Source organism: Lepidochelys kempii, chromosome 11, assembly GCF_965140285.1.
Source record: "Lepidochelys kempii isolate rLepKem1 chromosome 11, rLepKem1.hap1, whole genome shotgun sequence".
NCBI lineage: Eukaryota > Metazoa > Chordata > Testudines > Cheloniidae > Lepidochelys > Lepidochelys kempii.
This window is the reverse complement of record NC_136390.1, coordinates 30,861,273-30,883,027: the sequence shown is the minus strand read 5'-3', so window position 1 is coordinate 30,883,027 and position 21,755 is coordinate 30,861,273. Positions and strand designations below refer to the sequence as shown.

The window sequence follows — 21,755 nt, the reverse complement described above, 5'->3', positions numbered from 1 at the left end:
GAATAGATTTCAGAATCAATGTTGCTCTGCCAGCATGTTTAACCGCCAAAATGAAGTGCTAATCACAGAAATAAGATACCATATTACATTTATAAACTAAAGAAACTAGAAAAAGCAGCATGTGTGACACTATAATTAAATAGTTGGAACACATCCAAGCCTGTGTAAGTTGATAACCCTGGCACTGTCTCTGGCAGCAAAAAAACAGGTCTGCAGTGAGTTGATACGGCCAGCACAGTTGTTAATTCAATAACAGGCAATCTATAAACACTGCTAATTGCATTCGTGAAAAACAGCATGCACCTAGGTGGGTTTCCTTCAAAAGCTTTAAACACTCCAGAAAACTACTTTTGTGAAATACCTTGCAAAAATTCTGTCCTATTCAATACTCCGAGCCATAGCTTAGTTCAACCAACCACCTGCCTGGCACGCCACATCATTCTGATTAACTTCTGCTCAAGAGACTTGATGGTACATTTTTTGGATAGATCGTTTTTCTTAACTTGATACAAAAACAGAACTATCAATTTACCCATTTCAGGGAAGAATAAACAAGTAAGCTAGAGTTTTCAGCCTCTGGATAGAAGGCTTCCTAAATCTAACTACAAGACACTGTTACATTCCCAGCAGGCAGAGTGCTTTTCAGATTTACTTTAATATCTCTGCTAACGCAAACGTTTTCACAAAATCATTTTAAAAACAACGGTGAAGGGGACAGGATGGCTAAAGGGCTTGGTGATATAAGATATGAAGCCTTTCAACTCTAAACCATGAATCTGAATGCAAACAGGTCATTTCCATCTGAGTGCCCTATATCAAATGAACCTACCAGCGATCATCATCATTCTATTTTTAAAAATTCCCTTTTAGCCCTTAATCCTTCCCTCTCCTGAACTGAAAACTGACAGTATTGGATATGTACCGATTTTTTTTAAGGCAAATATTAAGGACAAAGTGGTTAAAAAAATACAAACCAGAATGATGACTTTGGAAGAGTCAAAAACTGTTTCTAGACAAAAAGTTGGTTGAGACTGGTCAATAAACTCACGCTTTGACACTGGATGTACCCTCAAGTGATCCACATCTTCCACCCCTTCCCTCTCTTGAAAATCAACAGTATCACATACCTCCCCCGCAGGCCAAGAGGAGCAGCTGGGTGGTTGTGAGGCCAAAAGAGTTAACGCCACTTGGGCCAAAAGGGTGCACTCAGAGTGGACGTCTATATATCAACTGGTTTCAGAGTAGCAGCCGTGTTAGTCTGTATTCGCAAAAAGAAAAGGAGTACTTGTGGCACCTTAGAGACTAACCAATTTATTTGTTATTCTCTAAGATGCCACAAGTATTCCTTTTCTTTTTGTATATATCAACTGATTTTATTTTGAATAGCCAGGGTATGCAGGGTACATCTGACAAAGCAGTAATAGTATTACCCTGAAATGTTGGTAAGGATGACCTTTATGTCACATAAAGTCCCAAAATACCAAAAGCATGGTAAATCAAATCATACAAAACTTTAGTGACAGTATAGTTTCACTTTCAAACATTGCAGACACAACAGCATCCCTCCCATGAAAAAGAAAGGTCATTAAATTTACCTTCAACATCACAACTCAGATAGTTGCGCACTTCAGTCAAAATAAAGTTAATATCTTCCTCTGTAGGTATTGGGTGGTGTGTGACTTCAGTTGGAGTGTCTGTGGTGCCGGCAATAGTCATCTTTTCCCATGGCAGGAAGAAAATCACTCGTCCGTCACTAGTGGCTGGGTCGAGTAGCCCCATGTTATCAGGGCTGGAATAAAGAGAGGTTATTCATTTTCAAGTTCTGACTTCAAATAAAATATCTAGTTTATTCACAAAATCTTTCATCACTAAAATGGATTACCTGACACTGTTTTTAGTCAAACAAACCTGGAAATGAAGTTTATGTTATGTTCTTAGGACAAGATTTTCATAAGTGACCAGTGATTTGATTTTTTGTGCCTTTATTTCAATCCCCAACTAGTCATGTTCAAGGAACTTGATTTTCAAAGAGTGGTGGTGAATCATTCTCTTAAAAAAAAAAAAAAAAAAAAAAAAAAAGCAGGCTCCATGCATCTCTCAACCTAAGCCCTCAAAAGCATGAGTGCTGGTGAAAATCTTGGCCATAAGATTTTTTTATTTAAAAAATTGTGAATTTTAAGAACAGCGATGTGAGAGATGTGGTACGAACTGAACACCTTAGGTAAGCTTTTTTAAGCAAAGAATGGATAAATATTATGCAAATAAGGTAAGGTGAAATAGAAAGGGTTGGGGAAGAACCATGAAATGAAACTTCCAATTATAACAAATACAAATCAGCTCCAGTATGTCTGCAGGGAGCCAGATTTAATACAAAGTTATTGCTTTGTGTGTTTTTATAACTTCTTTGTTACTTATAATTTTATCAGGAGGTGGGTGAACTTGTAGGATATTTTAAAAGTGCAAAAAAGTGCACACTGTTTCCTTACATTTACTATAAAGATTTAATTTATTTACATTAAGGAGCCTATGATTCATAGAAATATTTTCCTTGCAAGTATAACATAACTGATTTTATTAGTGAAAAGGAGAAAGAAGAAAGGAGATAAAATGTAAGACAAAAGGAAAGTAACATTAGAAGTCTTGTCTGTGCTTGGAGACCAAAACTTCTAAGGAAGTTATCATAGTAGCCAATTACACAATCTCCCAGTAAGCACCTTCAGCCAGGCAGCTAAATGCAAGTTTTTGGCACTATCTTCTTTTAGTGTCTATATAATGTTTGTTTGTTATATTTTGGTGGGCTCTGTATTTCAAGACCCTGAACTCAAAGAAACTGCCTGACAACACCTTTTCACTGTTGAGCATTTTGAAATATGAGCACTTATTCCCACCCCTTTCCCGATTCAAAAACCAGGTGACAGTGAAACCACTTTCACTGAATTTCAATTTATTTTTAATGAAAACCTTACACTAATGTTTTGTTATGGAACATAATTAGCTAGAAGGTACATATTAGCAGTATACCTTGCTAGTTCTGCATTACTTATATTAAGACACTCAGCTGTAGTTTGAATAAGGAAGAATACTTGGTAATAATTTATGATGATTCCAACATGAAGTATATGGTTACATTATAATTTTGTTGAATATATATAATTTAATATTTTTCACATTAAAGAGGGTCATTATTGTATCAAATGAAAATTGAAGTCCAGGCTTACTTCTATCCCCCTTCTTCATATATCTCTATGATTCAAATATGTATTGTTATTGACTGATATTGCCAATATTAAGTGGATGCATTTTCATGTATTAGAACTTTTCTGCCTGAATTTGTATGTGACCTCTTATAAATTGTATGTGTGGTGAGGTGGGATGAAATGCCAATATTTCAAAATGCTCAACCTTGATACGGTATCATCAAGCAGATTCTTAATATGTATGGTCTTGATCTACAGAATCCACAAAAAAACCTTGTATGGACCCTAAAGCAAGGTTGACCAGGGTGGCTGCTGGATTACTTTTATTTCCATGAAAGTCACAAAAGGCCCTGATCCAAAGACTATTGAAGTCGATGGGAAGACTCACATCAATTTCAATAGGCTTTGGTTCAGGCCCTAGGAGTTGCAAGTACTAGACACTTCCCACACGTTAAACCCATATTCAGTCACTACTAGTTGTTAATTGAAAGTCAAGACCAAGGTTTTGTTTAAAGCTTCCATAAAATGGATAGTTAACACCAGAAACATAAAATATTTCCTCAATTCTAGTGCAGAGACTAATTTCACTATTCATAGAAAAGTTTATATATACTTTTCATATTAATATTTTTCATTAATTCATGTTAGTATCAGTACACAAATAGGAAAAATAGGTAAAAATAAATAGCTCTGTGTGTAAGGAATTTTGATCCACCTACTATTTGCACGTATCCAATTTTTTAAAAAATTGGATGGCCTTTAGTATTTGACAATCAAAATCTAGAGTCAAATTAAAGATTTCTAACTATGGTAACTGGTCAGAAGTAAACATTTTAAAAATAGGCATATGACTATCCTGAAAAAGCACCCTGCCCTTTTCATTCATTCTTATTAAAAAGGAGAAAGGAAAGTTGGACTTTCATTTACACGACCCTTTTTTCCCCATGAAGCACCTGCCATCGGCTGAGCATTTGTAAGCTGAAATACTTCTAGTGCTTACTGGGAGACCTTGCTATATGCAGCTACTCGTACATACAAATTAAGATCCAGGCCCTACATAAAACATGTCCAGAACTGTGCACATAACTCTATCAAGCGTTTGTCCATCTTGCTCTTCAACTACTGACTAGCTTGGTTATGGGGCATTCAGAAACAAAACCTTTTTGCTAAACCTGTAATGTGATGCAACCTCCTATTGTTTGTGTACCTGTCTTCTACAATTGTGCTTTCTCTTCCCTTAATTGTCATGATGCCTCTTTTGATTTTTGTATTAAAGATGAAAAGAATGGTTCATAGAAACCTATTTTCTTATACAAGTACTGCAAGAAAGTGTGGCGATGTAAAAGACATGCCATTTCAGCAAAGTTGAGGCAGTATAGGTTGCGTTACAGTAAATTGGTGCATTATAAAAGCTATATCAGTGACTGAATTCGTTCATCCCATTCACCCCATCTTTCTTCCATTAGTTCATCTGCCAATCAATAAGTTGTCCCATTTCTCTTCATTCTCTTACTCTAGTAATCATATTTCTGTAGATGATAATTTGTACTGGCTTCCATAGTGATGGAATACATTTATTGGCTATAGTCACAAACATTCTGAATAGGTATCTATCTTTGGTAAATTGCAACAGAGAGGACCAGATTTTCAACCAGAACCTCCACTTGTCCATCCAAACTGGGCCTACTAGAGTTAATGAGCTTTCTCGGTGTGAATGCTAACACCAGTATGTGAACATGTGAAAGGTTATTTGAAGGGCAAATTACATAGAATTTGTAGCATGTGTTTGCATAGGGACAATCTGGAGTATCCTCACAGGGAGGCAGAGTGCAACCTCAGATGAAAATATACACCAACCAAGATTTTTTTTAAGGGGTGTAGGACAAGACTTTTTTTTTTTTTTTTAAATGACACCGTTGTCTTCCATTGATCATTAGCAGATATTTGAGCTTCACAGATCAGCTTCCCAGGGGAGGAGAAATCAGTTGTGTGGATTCTGGGAATATGCTAAATATAACTTGTTTTGTTTAGATACATACACCAGTCCCGGAACAGAGGTGGTCATAAACAGCAGGTAGGCTGTTTTTCAGGAATCTCAGCCCAAACACAAATGCCTGTTTCCCCAAGGAGAAACTGCCTCAATAATTGACTTTATCAGAGGCCAAGGCAGAGAGCAAACAGTCCCACTGCTTGCACAGCTCCCAGAACTTTGAATAATAAATAAAACTAATATCACATAGCATGTCTTTCCAAGATTGGACATTTGCTACCACGCTTACAAAAAATAACTTGGATAACTGTAACAGTGCTAACTAGTAACATTATGATCAGTATGGACCTTGTATAATATGCACTTTTCAGGTGCATCGTTTTAAATCAGACTTGTCTAAAATGAAATGGTCTGGCAAAATAGTGAATAAAAATTAATGTTTGAAAAAGTTGAAAATGAGTGTTGGTCAAAGTAAGTTTCAATAAGAATGTTTATGTGAGAGTTCAGGGTCAGTTGGTCAATGTGAAATTAAGTGTCTTTACCCATGTCATATACATGCAGCAATCAGTGCTACTCTTCTCAGCTGAAACACAATCTTGTTTGACATACAGATAACACCACTCTTAAAAATATATATGTGTGTGCGTGTGCATATAATATATATACATGAAAACAGGTCTTTTAATCCTAAGAAGTCAGAAATGGGAATACTCCTGTCTGTAAAATTACTCCAGTGCAAGTGTTTGCAGGAATGTACCCAAAGACTATACCTAAAAAAAGAAAAAAAATCTGGCTAGACTAGTGGTTATACAATTTCTGGACAGCCTTCTCAATAGAGAATACAACAATAACCTAAAATGAAGGCAAAAGTGTGTACTTTTTTATCATATACCTGAAAACTGTAGCAAAGGAACAGTTGAGTTTCATGACCTTTTTTGTTTTTTTAAACTGAGTATAAAAAGCCACTTTGCCCTCTGAATCTGTACAGGAAAATACCACTAAAGTGAACAGGAATTATGTCTGCATGCATTAAAAACACATGGAAGTTGCATTTATTCACAGCTGCTACTAGAATAAAACTCAAATGGTTTCCTTGGACTGGAAATGTTACATGAGGCTTAACTCGGAGGTAGATTCAATGCTTAACTTTTAGAAAAGGTGTTTGTATTTAGTAGGTGTTCTGCTCTTGTCCTGAGGGAACAGATCCTTTTTTGTTTCTGCATATGCCCTACAATTAGTTGTGAAGAATGGGGAGGAAAGGAAGCAGGCATTACAAACTCCTAGAAATCAAACAAAAGAGGTTAGTCTTGAAGGTTCCAGCCTTGAAATGGCTAAAGAACAAAGGTGGGGGGAAGTATTTGGGAGGCAAAACCACTAAATAAATAGACAAAATATATGTTAAAGGTGAGTATAAAGATAGGGAAGGGCTTATTAAGGAATCGTCTCTAACAAAGCACAATGGATGGCCTTGTAGTTAAGGCCATGTTGGGACTAAGGCTCAGGAAATGTGGGTTCAATTCCCAGTTCTGCCACAAAATTTCCTGTGTGAACTTGGATAGGTCTTAACTGTGTCTCAAGTGCCTATACGTAAAATAAGAATGATCATAAAGCTTCCTTTCTCCCACCCTTTGCCTATCTTGTCAATTCATGCTGTAAACTCTTCAGACCAAGGACCATCTCTTACTATCTGTTTATACAGTGCCAAGCAGAGTGGGAAGATTATCTCAACTGGGGCCTCAATGGGTACAGCGTTTTGGGAGCTGTAGGAACAAGTCTCCCAGCCCAGCTTGATGAACCTGAGCTAGTGCTCTAAAAATAGCTGTGTAGACAGCACTTCAAAGTGGTGGATCAGGCTGGAGCTCAGGTTCTGAAAGCCCACCCCTTTCCCTCGGCTTCAGAGCCTGAGCTCCAGCCAAAGCCTCAACTTCAAAGCACTGTTTACACAACTATTTTTAGAACACTAGTGTGAGCCCTGTTAGCCCAAATCTGTCAACCTGGGCTGGGAAACTCACTGCCATGGGCTGTATAGATGTACCCCATGTGCAACTGGAATGCAAATGAGAGGCTGGAGTTTAGGGTAGGATTTTGTTTTTAAAGAACTTTGAATAGGAGTTGGTGCCTAACTCCCTTAGGCTCTTTTGAAAATCCCACACCTAATTACTAAAACAGAAAAAATAGCTATATTGGCACAAGGATTCTTTAAATATAATGGAAACCAAAACAAGAGCCAGGGAAGAGCGAGAAGCTTTCATTGGGATGGCAAAGTAAAGACTTGACTCTGAAGAAAACAGAGGAACTAAATTGTTTTTTCCCTTCTGAATCTGTACCTGATCATGAAAAGACCTCCACAGAGGATGCAGATGGAAGGAAACAAACAAAACAGGGTTTAGCAACTATTTAATTAAGATTAATCTAGACAAAGAACTGATTAGACATGAGTTACCTCCATAGGAGATACATAACATTAGACAGCCACAAGCTGAAGTGTTAATTATTTTGAGGACGGCTACACAGATTACTGGAAATACTGGAAAACAACAGTTTTCAATATTTAAGGAAGAAGGGCTCTAGAAAAAGCTGAAAATTACATACCTTCAAGCTTACATATCTGGCATCTATATTGAGATATTTATAGATAGCTTAAGGATACATTTGGAGAAGTACAGTTTAATAGGTGTGAGTCAATATGGATCTGTGAAGGGTAAATCACATCCAGACAAATGATTAATTTTTAAAATGAAAAAACTTATTGATTTAGAGAAAGGGAATCTAGAGATTAAATATGCAGTATCAGAATATTCAGAAAACTTTCAAAGACATTTCAGGTGATGATTAATGAATTAAGTTTGTACATGTGGTTTGGGTAATAGATTGTTAAGATGGGTAAAGAACAGGTTAGAAATAAGGTAACTAGCACAGAGTTTGGGTTACAAGGTATGTACCCTTTGTGGAAACTGGAACCAATACTCTTTAAAGATTTGAATTCATGAGTTAGATCATTGCATTTGCAGATATAGTAACAGATTCAAGAAAGACAGAGTGATTTGGATACAAGTCAAGAATGGACCCAGAAAGGATACCATATGTGGTGATACACATCAGAGTGCAAGGAATTAGAAACAGAGGAAGATGGAGGATGCATTGGATACACACAATGAAGAATGACAGAACAAAATGATTAAAGATGAATGAAGCTGGTGCAGTATAGATAATAGTAGAAAGACTTCATTTGCTCCATCATCACTGTTGAGCTGATGGACAGGAATTGAAGAGAATGAAGAGTAACAGAGGGAGTGGGAAAGACTCAGACATGCAGAATCTTCTTTGAATCCTTATATTCTCTTCTCCACCACATGAAGTTCAAGCATCAAGAATTTTCATAACCCATCTCCAACCTGCTTATTCACTTCTATCTCACAGCCCCACCTTCAATACACGTTTTCAATTATGCCAGCCTTGACCCGCCCCATTTGACGGCTTCTCTTGCAGCCATCTTCCATGCTTCCCTCTGTGCACGGAACATTCTTTTTAAAACAATTCATACCACCTTCTCTTACTTCAGATCCCCCAAGACCAAAATGCCTGCAAAAAAACCCATTTGGCTGATGGCTAGGTGGAGGGGCAGATGGAAACAGTTAGTATTTATTGTTTAAAATACTGCATGTATTTTATCCCATTCCAACACCTTTTATGTTGCTTGCCTTCTTAAACGTTACACTCTTCAAAGCGGCAACTGGGTCTTTCTATCTGAGTGGACAGTATTTAACAAGCTGCGGTTACTATCATAATACAAACAAAATAAATAATAATGCTGACGTTTGACAAGAAAATCTTGATTAAGCAAATGCGCAAACAGGTGGCTTATCAAATTTAACATGTAAGCATAAAATAATGTATTTAGGTACAAAATGCAAAAATTAAGTAAAGTTTAAATAGCAGTAGCATAGTACAGCAGGGCGTGAAATGGGTCTGGGTTTGTCGAAGTAATAGAAATAATATTTAAATACCTGATCCATTGTGCAGCTGAAGTAAAAAAGACTATTAAGATATTTCCCTGTTTCAACAAGGGCCTCTAAATCTAAGAATATCTGGCAGTGTCTTTATAAAGCAATTCATACGTTTCAAGGCCAGATGGGACAACTGTGAATATCTAATCTGATCTCCTATACAACATAGGCCATAGAACTTGCCCAAAATCATTCTTGATTCAACGATTGGACCACATCTGGAGTGTAGTGCTGAGTTTTGGTTACTTTATGCAGAGAACAAAACAGTTAAGTTGGAGAGTAAGCATATATGGAACCCAATGTTAACAGAAATAGGGGGGTTTTCATATGAACAAAACTGGGGATATTTAGTCTTAAGAGAAGACCACCAAAACAAAGAAATTAAATTAGCTAAAGGTTACAAAATAAAGTTTAGTGATTTATTTGAGGTCCCTGGACAAACCAGAACTATTTGTTCTCTCCAGGCTGTAGGGGGATTAGGTTTCAAGTCAAGAGGCAATACCTGTAATAATTTAAGAAGATGGTATATTATAAATACAGTGGAACGAACAGATAAATGGAACAGACTTCCCGTTGAGGCAGCGGAGTAAAATAGTATAAATGCAATTAAACAAAAACAGCATGACTATATGAATTTTAATAAGTTTAGTGGTGCTTGGCTTTAATATATGCTAAACTTAAGTTAAAATGGTATTAGGTGGCAGCTGAGAATAACTAATGGCCTTTTGGGGGGTTGGGAGGACATCTGTGACAAGAAAAGAAAATTATAGTTTGAATTTGTAAGAAAACTTAAAAATAGATGATCATAATGGTCCCTTCTGACCTTAAAGTCTAGGATTCTATGAATATATAAGAAAACAGACAGTTCCAGACAGAAGGTGACTATGGCCCACACGACACATGTAGTTTAAATCCTGTCTCCATCTCCAGAGACAACAGCAACAGAAAAAACAGTGATGCTTACATATGATACACTTACATAAGGGAGAGTGCAAGAGAGATGTACTGTAGTTACTTGTGTAAGGACATGTGTACTAAGAATAGAATTAATGAGAGGAGGAATACAGAGACTATTAATGAAGATTATTATCAAAATGTAATAATCCACTAGGAAATAACTGCACTGTGTTAACATTAAATTAATCAAACCTTATCTACATTTAAACATAAAAGGCCTTTACCTGATTACTACAAGACTACACCAAAATTTTTATAAAAGGAGGTTACCAGTGAGGAAAGTGGTTGCAATGAAATGACATCTTTTTCATTAAGCAGCATTCAATTGGCACTCAGAGTAGAGAATTGCTGCTAATTTATGTGTACAATTAAGATTAAATGTTCTTAATATTTTTCTCTTATGGAGACTGTTCCTTGGCCTTCTTAAAGTGAAATCAGTGTAGTTTTAACTAATCAGTGGTATTGTGGAGGGGTTATGTGTGGGTAGACACTATTTTACAAGGAAAGAAATGCCCACACTGACATATGCTGAGGAACAAAGTTGAACAAAGGAACTCTCTAAATTTCACAGATTCAAGCCACTCTGTTTATTATGTAATAAACAGACTGTATCCTCCCGAACACAAAACTTAACATTAAAAATTATTTTTTTAAAAAACTTCTGCTCCCAGGCCCTCTTCTCAAAGAGCAAGAAAGGCAGCTGACTTCATACACATGCTCCTCATATGACATTAGAAAGCATCCTCTACAAACACTTTTGCACTTACACAGAGAAAAGAAAGAGGACCTTGTAGTTACTGCACACAACTTGGAGTGAGGAGATCTGGGCTCTAATGCTGAATCTGTCATTGAATGTGTGTGTGTCAACTTCACCAAATCAAACTCAAGTGGTTTACAGTGCTCAGATGGAAGGCAATACAGAAATGCACAATATCAAACTCATCCTGGCCCTGTTATCTGATTAATGAATAGGTGGATTTCTATAATGTGCATGACTTCAGATGCGTGGGAAATATGAGCCTCATTTTATAAGTCTCATACTGCTAAGTAATTCAAATGAGCAGTAGTACTGAGCCTTGCTAAGTGCCATGGTAGGAAAGGAACTAGGAGTGATTGGAAGTACATTCCTTGGTACCAAATGCTTATATCTCAGTTCCAAGAGTCACTGTTTTCTAGATGGTTCCAGGATTCACTGGACTGAGGCAGCAGTTCCAGAAGTGGGAGAGAGAATTCTCAATGTAGATAAAAATAGCTCAATTTTACAGGACTGGTGACCCCAAAACAGCAGCAGCAAAATCCACACGTGAATTAGGAGTAAGGGCAAATTATCTGCTGGTGTAAATGGGAACCTCTCCTCTGACTTCAGGGGAGCTGATTCCATTTTTACAGCAGCAGAGCATTGGATCCTAGATATAGCTCACATCCACTAAAGATTCCTTCCCACCTCAGATTCCCACACTGGACTCCTTATGATTCCTTCCCAAGAGGGACTACCTTGCTGTCCCCATTCCCTCCAATCAATTCCCCAATACTTCCCAAATAAAACTTTGTCATATTGCTACTTTGCCCTCTCAAGCAACAGACCAGGAACCCCGAGGTTCCTGCCCTACTGGTGTGCTCGTTAATTTATGGTTTTAAATGCACACTGTATTTGTATAAACTGAAACCAGTCATGTTAAAACTATACTCTGAGAAGGGCAATTTATTGGCAGTTCCAGCCACTGCAGAGTCTTTAATGCTACACAAACTCAAGAGTGGAATTTTCTATATGAAGGATGCACACTAACATCATCAAACCTTATGACCATAAGAGGTTTTATATATCACTTGCCCCTAAAATCACAGTGAAGTCAGCTCTAGAATCCACTTAAAAAAAAAACCAAACAAACCACACCCCCCAAATCTGCAGTCAATACTTCAGTTTCAGTGGGAATTTGCCTTAGTAAGTCTTGATTAAGTAGTATACTATTTGGTTGTTTTGAGTAGGATAAAATTGTTTTCCTAATAGGCACAGTGCCAGAATCCTGTGCATTCAAGCAGTACCATAAAAGCTGCAAATGTATCCTCTACCACCTTACTCATTATAGACACAAGTAGAGATGGTTACAAATGGGCTAAGCTTTGAATATCGTTACCTGTAATAACCAGGCATCACAATATGCACGCCTGCACTTGGCTGACAGATGTTTGATACTTCCTGATCATCCATTTTGCGCACAGAGTCTGTGAAAGGTCCTGTAGCATTGATAACACATTTGGCTTTGACATCAAATTCCTGCCCTGTGAAAGAACACAGCATCAATCAGATACCCCACTTGTTTCCCTGCTCACTGACACACTGGATTATTAATTTATCTATGAACTTAACCTATTGTAAAGTATATTGTGTCACTCTAGAGGACCCGAACAGCTGGATTAAAGAGTTAAATATTTCTTTTTTTTAAATTAATGTCAAATATGAAACAAGGAATGATACCCATCAAAAGAGCCTTTACAAATACAATTGAGTGTGCTGGACTTTTTTCCCCACCTTTATTTTGTTAAGAATTGTATTGATGAACAGATCATTGAAAAACTGGTGCCATTTGTGTCTCAAACCTTGAATTTAGCAAAAGGTATTATTGCTGTGTGGCACACCGCATTTTACAATGTCAGCTTTGCTTGACAGGCTTTGAATGTAAAAGCCTACTCTACGCTGCCAAAGCATAAGGATTTGGACAGAAACCTGACAGAAGTTAAAGATGATTGACATTAATAACATGACACTGCACTTTGGAAATACCCCATCTTTGTCAGTTAATTGTTATTTCCAAATCTAAGATGTTCCCATCCTTTTTTTTAATTCTATTAATTCTGTGTTTCTTTAATGAACACATTCTGTTTTCCTAAATAGTTGTGTTTTACTCTATTAATCAAAAACTGATAAAACTGAATAATTTCCCCAGTAGATTTTATCCAGTGAATGATGTGCTGCAGAATGCAAATATCTGAAGATTTCTCTCTCTACGTTGAAATATGGCTTAAATTAGAGACCCATAACCAATAAAAGTTATTAGGTAAAGTTAGGCAAGACTCTAGAAATATCTCCTAGAATTAGATTGCAATCCTCATACCTGTAAGAACATCCTTGCATCGTGCGCCACAGACACACTCCTTCCCGCTCTTTGGATCTGTCTTCTTCAGCAAATGCACCACTTCAGTGTAATTGGCTGTGGCAGCACCGTACCTGGCAGCAGTGAGGGCGATGGCAAGGTTCATTCGTGCATCGTTGTGTTGTCCTGCAGCAGGGGACAGAATGAGAGGAAGGACATGAGTCACCTCAAGCCACTGACTTGTGGTATGGAAGTGTGTCAGAACCGATCTGTCACATCTGTCCCTGTCACATTGAATATACATGATGGCTGGTCAGGTCTAACAAGAATTATTTAAAGATACATTGTCTCTTCTAGGTCAGAGCATTAACCTGCTATTTTAACAGCAGAAAATGCAACTTTGCTTAGCACATGGGCATTTATAACATCTAAGATTGTCCAAGTAATGATTTCTATGCGAGACGTGATATGAAACAAAATTAGCATTCAGTCATCTCAAATTTAAGTACAGACAAGTCATTTTTTGTAAGGCATCTTCTGATTCTGGTACTGCAGCAATACAGCATCTCCAGAATGTTTACTCTTGACAGCCCCACTGGTATTAATTAACCATTTCTATTAGCACATGCACTACATGACATTCAAAAACCAAGAAATGATCTTTCAGAGATCCCTGCACGAAGCCATCAGTTTTCTATAAACAGACATTTATTTTAGGTACTTTTCCAGTTCAAAATTAATAATGTTCAGCGTAAAAAGCATAAAAAAAAGAAGCAGGCAGACCAAGATTAAATTAATGAATGGCTTTTAACATATATCATTAAAGATTTATTACTGAAAACCCCGTGTTAAAAAGAACCAAAAAGGGGAGTGAGGGGGCACGGAGGGAAAGATGATTAATTACTTTAAAATAGTGGCATCACCTGAGACTTTTTTCTATTTATTATTGCCACTGAAGTTAAAATCCTGGATGTTTGCTGGGAAGAATTACTCTACATTGCAGGGGCAGGCTCTGTGTGCCCTGAATAATTAATTTACAAAGGGCTAGACTTATAGAGGTATGGTTCATTCCCGCATGTTGGGATCAGTTCCCTCAAGATAATACTGATAAAGGGATGAATTTGTAATGGATATTGTTGTTGATTTATGTTGCCAGCACACCAAACATTTAGTATAAATGGTTTATGTAAAGTTCGGTCCTTCTGATTCTGTCTGTGCAATTCTGAGCCACCTTGCAAGTCATCTGTTCCAAGCTAAAAGGGCAAAGTTATAAAAATAGGATCAATGGCTTTGAGGCCTCTGCTTTCCCTCCCCCAAACTTCTCAGTCTAACACAGCTGAAACGATGCAGCGCAATCAGTCCTCAAATATTTTTTTAAAAAAATGTTATGCCAAGTGTGTGAACAGTAAAAGGGTAAAATGACAAAGATATTTTTTTAAAAAAAGAACAGTAACTTAGTCAAAGAAACCAAAATAATGCCCAAAGAGTAGCGGGCTTAAGACCAGCTAAACAATTGAACCAGATATCAGGAGATGTTATGGGTTCTCTATCACTGAAGATACTCAAAGCTAGACATCTATCTATCAGAGATGGTGAAGGAATAATTAAACCACGCCACAATGCCGGGGGATATGTGAGCTAGTCCACTGGAGACTAATGCAACTTCCACCCTGGTGACATCCATGGGATTGAGGGAATGCTCCGTAACTCAGACTGAGTTTCTGAGCCGTAAACAGTCTCTGTGGGATTAACTGTCTCCTGCCTTGCAGCAATTGTTCCAACCCCATGCCAGGAAGGTAGCAGGAGGAAAGTTATTTAAAAGGTGATTGCATGGCAAAGGCTTTCAACTCCTCTGGAGACATCCCACTTTACTCTGGTGTTTTGTTTTGGAGGTCACAAATCAGTCTTGATTCATTCAAGTCTCTCCAAACAGAAAATATGAAGGGCCTTCTAGACTGCCTGAGACCTAGAAGGTTGTAAATCCTGGCTCCACAGGAAGCACTTATTCAGCAGAAAGGTCTGCTTGTAACAGAAGCCAACAGAATAAACCCAGCACAGCAGATAAAAGCTGCAGGGCCTATCATGGTGCAGAGCATGCATGCAAATAGAATCTGCCCTGCTTTATACTGTGATATATACTATAGACTTGCAGGGAAGGCACCAGGTCTGAAGCCAACTCTCCTGACCAGACTTGAGTGATGATCAAAGGAGGGCTGTTCATTTTTAAAGTCTTGTAGCACCACTGCTGTACCCTGATCAGTATGATTTCCAATTATTTGATTAGAGGAAAGCTGAGGAGCTAGATCTTCAAATTCTCTTTAGTCACTTTCTTGTTCTTCGCTGGGAAAGACCCTTCCACCAGTCACTGATGTGACTTCCCATCAATAATATGGCAATAGAAGCTAGTGCTTGGGATGAACTGCTTTTCCCTGGATGATCTCAGGAGTGGACTTGTCAATTACAAAAAAGCACAATTTAAGGCTATGACTAATTTTAAGTTTATTTCATCAGGATTTGTTTTTTATATCTTGAAAGTCAACTTTTTCCACTGCATTTCAGTCCTTTTTGATTACCTAAGTACAATGACTCCACTCAGTGGGAGGAATACTGCAGAAGCAGATGTAGTTTCTAAAACTGAACAAAAAACATTCAAGCAACAAAGCACCTTAACTGTATACTATATAAACTATGCCAAAGCCTAAATGATGCTAAGCATCTTCTCAGAACCTACAAGTCCCACTGACCTTGATAGGTGGTACAGGTGCAAGAGTTGGGCAGGTACTCAGCAAGTCCCAGGATCTGGCCCACTATATACAATAACCTGAAGGCTACACTAAGTCTGAGTTTCTCACCCCATAAGCAAGGGGTTTGCTAAAGTAACTTTCATTCTCGGTTATCTTTTTCTGACAAAAACTACTTTAATGGATACAGAATGTGTTTACAAGGATTTCAACAGGGCTGGAAATATGTAGCTGCTGCACTGAGCTGTGTATCTATAAATACACACTGTATCCACAATGTATTGAATATGCATTACCCCGATCTACAATACCTGATTCTTGCTCCATTGCTGGGCATAAATAATATTCAGGAAAAAACCCTAAAACTGAACATCCCAGTTAAGATCTCACCATTAACACAAGACACTTTTTTCAACTGGGGTAGGAAATATACTGTTCAAAAGGGAATTCTAATAGCAATGGCTTGAACTAGGCAGGGTGCACGTAAGGCTAAACTTCTCTGACCCACATCAAAGTTTGTATACTGGGGGCCAGATAAGACACTGGTATGACTCCACTGACTAACAGGGCTACGTCAGGGACAAATTTGCACCAGGAATCCAGAGGGCTAGTACATTAATTGAAGCTCTATCACTTGGTAGTGTCACTTTGGCAGGGGCCTTGAGTTTCTTGTATTCTTTTCGATGTAATTTCAATCCTTCTCCAAATCTAACTTAGCATTCTGGGTTCAAACAAATTCAGAATCTCACCACAAAACGTACTCAAAACTGCCATATTTCATATTGAAATCATATTTCACTGAATTTGGCATGATTTCAAAGCAAAACCTCTTTCTGGATGGTTTGCAGTCAGTGTTTAGATACTATAGGGAAAAGAGCTGTAGCAACGCCTAGACAGACAGGTAGGCAGGCAGGCAGGCAATCAATATTCATGAGCCTTTTGAGTAAACTGGGCACCTGGTTTGAGTTTTGAAAATAAAACCATGTAAGGCAAATTTTATACAGTTCATGTTTCTCTATAAGCATCTTATTTCTACAGCTCTACAGATAAACACTGAGCACTAAAAAGAAAGACATGGCTTCTGCCCCAAAGAGCTTACAGCCATCTCTAGACATGGCTTCTGCCCCAAAGAGCTTACAGCCATCTCTAGCATATGTCACACCATGCCACATTTGTCCCCATTTTTTTTTTCCTTCTAGAAACAGGCAGGATTATTGAATTGAATGCTCTAGGGTGCACAGCGCAGGCAGGAAGAAAGTTTCCAACAGCTAAATATATTTACTAAAAGAAAATATTAAGTTTCATATGAGATTTAAAGCGCTATTATCTGGCACACTTTGTAATGTAAAGATTTGTGGACAAATCAACACATTTAGGACCAAATTTATTGGGAGGACAAAGCAATTTTGCCTTTTTTTTTTTTTTTTTTTTAACTGCATTGTACTGATTTTCTTTATTAAGCCTTGCGCTTCTGATCTGGGTGAACCTGCTGTATTATACTGGAGTGAATAATTTTTTATTATTAAAAATAAAACATACAATTAAAATACAGGCTTGGTATGTGACCAGCATCAATGATTCAAAGCAGTCTCTCTTTTTTCCCCTATCCCTTTCATTAATACAAGCCTTTTGTTCCTGTGATGTTCTTTTTATCTGTTCAAAGTTCTCCATTAAGCTATTTACTAGCTGAATAATTTAGCAATCAACGGTGAGCTCTGCTTTTTGGACCAGATCTTGAAATGTCCAGATTTGAAACATTTGAGTAAACCGAGTTTTCATATACTTAGTGATTTTTCAAATTCTATCATCTGGGGAGAACACTTAGATTAAGTAATTCTGAGAGACAGTGATGGAGTCCAGTAGAATATTTATACTCATATGGGCTGAATGGTCAAAAATATCAGCTTTACTGAATTTACTGAAATTACACTGCAATTATATTAAAATCCCATGCTTCAGAAGCACTGATCCTTTTCTTGATTTCCAGAAGAAAGAGCTTCATGTGTTTTGTTTTCTGTACAGACCTATGCTATACAGAGCACAGTAACAGTTCTGTGCTCACTATAGCATGCATCATTCACTGGGGCAAAGTACATTTTGTGAAATAAAGAGGAGCTGCCATATAGGGCTTGTTCTTGGGTTTTTCTGCTTAAGGCCAAGGATGGGTAATTATATTATTTCAGACAGAACATTATCTGTTTTCACAGTTTTATGATCTTCGTTACTGTAATGTCAAATGATAGTCCAGTATAAGGACCCGTTTAAGTTGCACAAAACTGCTTTGTTGTACATTTTAACACACAAACTTTATTAATGATATAATTGAATCTCAGTGGATTAGAAGTTCTCTTTCTTTGCATCTTTGAAAAATCAGCTGTCTTTGCTTCCATCAATCTTCAGCTAAATACTGACCTCCCCATCTAAGTTTGACAGCTCTTCCAACCTCAAGATAATCGCTTCCATGTTTAATTTGCTCTAGAGATGACATGCAGTGCTTTTTGACACCTATACAATTGCCATATCAAGAGGATGCCTGAGAAATACAAGTACAGTTCTGTGACAAATGGCAAGACATTCATAAACACATGGTTATTCCTAGATTATTTACTTGGGACAGTGTTTGTGCAAAGCCATTGGTTTTGACATAAGTCTCTGTGTTAAAGAAAGCACAAGCCTGGAGTTTTAAATACAGTTTGAGTTGTACTGTACAAAGTTAAGGAAAATCGTAACATCATCAACTTCCTTTGCTTTCAGGGATAACCCATATTAAATGCTGAATATCTTTCAGTATATCACAACATTTTGGAGATGATTTAAAAATAATAGATTAGACCCGTCACCGTAATTTAGTGTGTTCATTCAAATAAGGAACTGAGTCAGCTGCCTAAGAACTCACAACAGTTAACCTATGGGCAGCGAAGTGGGAATTTATTACTATTGCATTTGCCCTTAATAGATGTCCACTAGCTCCGTGCCCTGTACTAGTTATGACTTCATTAGCCCTGTTGCTTCCTACGGCCCTATTTTGGAAGTATTCATTGTTTTGGGTGTCAAACTTCAGCAAAAATCTCACCTGCCTCAGAAGAGATTTGAATGACAGCTACATAAGAAGTACTTGGGACAACCATCTGTGGGTCAATCTGCCAAACATTCTAAGTTTTCTTTCCAATCTTCTCTCTATGCTTTCACCCAGAAGGATGATACCAGGAAAAGCCAACATCTTTTAATCAATTTGGCTTCTAATTGCTCTCACCAAAAAGTCCAGCATCCTATTAGGTACAGTTTCAGTGGAGTATATGGCCTGCTTATCACAGAGTTCTTGATCAATGGTATCCCACCTTGTCTCTCAAATACCCTGAGACCGACATGGCTACAACTGCACTGCATCTCAATGGTATGGCATTTTTGGTCACACACTATGGGTTAGACTTTCAAAACACTCAGCATTAGTCTATCTTTGCTCCAGTGAAAGCAATAAAGCTAACACTGATTTTGAAAATCCCTACCCTAAACACTCATATTGGGGTGCCTGGGAAGTTATTTTGTAGCCATCAATAAACAAGTTACTTTAAAATTAACAACGCCACTTGGATCGATAATGGCCTTTCTGTAGTTTGGACAAATGCAGTTTTCATTCCCTTAGCATGAACTGTTATATTCTCCATGACTCTGTTGATCTTTGAGTATGTGCCATTCCCAGTAAAAAAAATTCTCCCATGAAGTATCCACAACATACATGTAGTTTCATTTTCATCTGTCCTAAGCTTCCACCATTAGGGTGTAGAAATTTCTGTTTGTGGCTGGTTTTTGTCTGAACACTAGAGGAGTTAAGATTGCCAGGAATAGCGCTCTCAGCACAGAATACACTAGTGCTGTCAAAGTCAGTCATTTGGTCTGATATCTGCTGCTTTTGTTCTGATCCATTTCAGACCATTGAAAGAAACCCTGTTCAGCTAATAGTGGGTTAAGTTTCTTTTTTAAAATGGTATTTTAAAATGGTCATGCGGCACCAGGCTCCAACCATGGGGCAATAGGTACTAACCCCACCCCCCGGCTACAGCCACGTGGCCACGGCCTCCAGCTGTGTGGCAGCAGGTCCTGAGCTCTGGCTGCACAGTGGCAGGCACTGGCCCCAGGCACTGACAACCCCCAGCCTCAGCTGAACGGCAGCAAGCTCCAACTGCTGACCCCCTGCTCCGGAGCTCCAGTCGGCCTCTGGCCCCCAGTTCCAGCTAGGGGTGGTGGGTGCTGGCCTTAGGCTCCAGCCACGCAGCCCCAGCGCCTGGCGCTGATCCTCTGCCCCAATTCACGGCAGCAGGCACCAACCCACAGCTCTGTTCCCACGGTGGCAGGAGCTTGCCCCAGGTGCTGACCCCTGGCCCTGGCCACTCAGCAGCGAGTGCTGGCTTCAGTCACAGCCCCAGGCACTGACTCTTGGCTCCAGCCACACAGCCCCAGGCTCCAGCATCCAGCTCCAGGCTCTGGCCATGCAACAGTGAGACCCATCGCCGTTGCTCCTGGCCCCCTCTGCCTCCCACGCCCCCCCCCCCACACACACACACACAGATCCTGCTGCCTTCCTGACCTCGCATCCATCCCCCTCATTGCCCCAGGGCCCCGCTGCCTCCCACAGCCCCACATCCAACCCACCATTACCTCTGGCCCCTGCTGCCTCCCTCTTCAGCTCTCCCATGCAGGGCTTAATCGGTCCTAGGGTTTGCTGAGAAAAGTGATATTAACAAACACGCAAGTATCACTTTTCGCAGCAGACTTACTAGCTATCTGTGAAAAGTGATACTTGTATGTTTGTTAGTATCACCTTTCCTAGCCTCCCAGGTAGCTACTAAGTGCGCTGTGATATTAACAAATATACAGATATCACTCCAGAAGGGGGAGGCAGCATTATTTTTAATTATTGAGTCTGCCAAAAAACCCTACAAATATAAATTACAATGATTTGGCTGTGTCTCTGTGCATATTCAACTGTTTTTCCTAAAGTTAATGAAGTATTTTAGGAAAAAGTGTCAGTGAGAATTGGTGGCTGCACTCTGAGGCCACCAAAAGTTTTGTTGTGAGAATCCCTGAGCTAGAGTCTGCATGGGAAAGCAGCCCCTCCTCATACATTCCTCCCCCTAGAGCTGGAGACTATCCATAGCTAATTTAATGCTACTTCAAGCAACACTCATTAAGGATTTGTGCCTTTGACTCCAAGATTTTATAGAGCTACGAAATGCTACGAAAGTGAGGCAGGAAAGCAGCATGCAGTGGCCAACACTTCATAGGACTAGGGATTCCCTTTTCCAAAGGAGCTACGGAATTGTGTTCAATGTCTCATCCTTCCTATCTGCTCCCACATTATGCAAACATCTGTGGGAAACTTGGTACAGTCAACCTCCCACCAATCCCAATATCTGAGCAATTCTGCAGAAGGTTACCATTTGGGCCCAAGAGAGTATTAAACCTTTGCCAAAAAACATTGTTGAGTCCTCCTCACCCCACCCCCGAGACTGGAAAATACTTCACCACCACACTGTGGGTATGTCTACACTTGGAACTGCAGACGTGATTCCCAGCTCACACAGACACGCTCGTATTAGCTCTCATCGAGATATGGAGCTAAAACCAATGTAGCTAGGCTAGCACGGGCAGCAGAGAGCAGCAGCATGGGCTAACAGTGCTGAGTACAAACTCACCTGAACCCCACGGGTACAACTGCTCCTAGCACAAGTACATGTACTTGAGCTGGAAATCATGCCCCTAGCTTCAAGAGC

At 38.8% G+C, this 21,755-nt stretch overlaps 1 protein-coding gene across 5 annotated transcripts in view; it reads right to left on the bottom strand.

The window, feature by feature from the left end:
- The window catches only part of GPD2 (glycerol-3-phosphate dehydrogenase 2), a 122,165-nt gene that overhangs the window by 20,704 nt on the left and 79,706 nt on the right, over positions 1 to 21,755 (bottom strand). For all 5 annotated transcript variants that reach the window (XR_012154259.2, XM_073305516.2, XM_073305520.2 and 2 more), the window contains exons 7-9: positions 13,265 to 13,429; positions 12,287 to 12,431; positions 1,596 to 1,789 (exon numbers count right to left, since the gene is read on the bottom strand). Coding sequence is in view for 4 of the 5 variants with exons in the window: in XM_073305516.2 (XP_073161617.1) it covers positions 1,596 to 1,789; positions 12,287 to 12,431; positions 13,265 to 13,429 (504 nt within the window). In the remaining variant the exon portion in view is untranslated. The remainder of the gene's footprint in view (positions 1 to 1,595; positions 1,790 to 12,286; positions 12,432 to 13,264; positions 13,430 to 21,755) is intronic.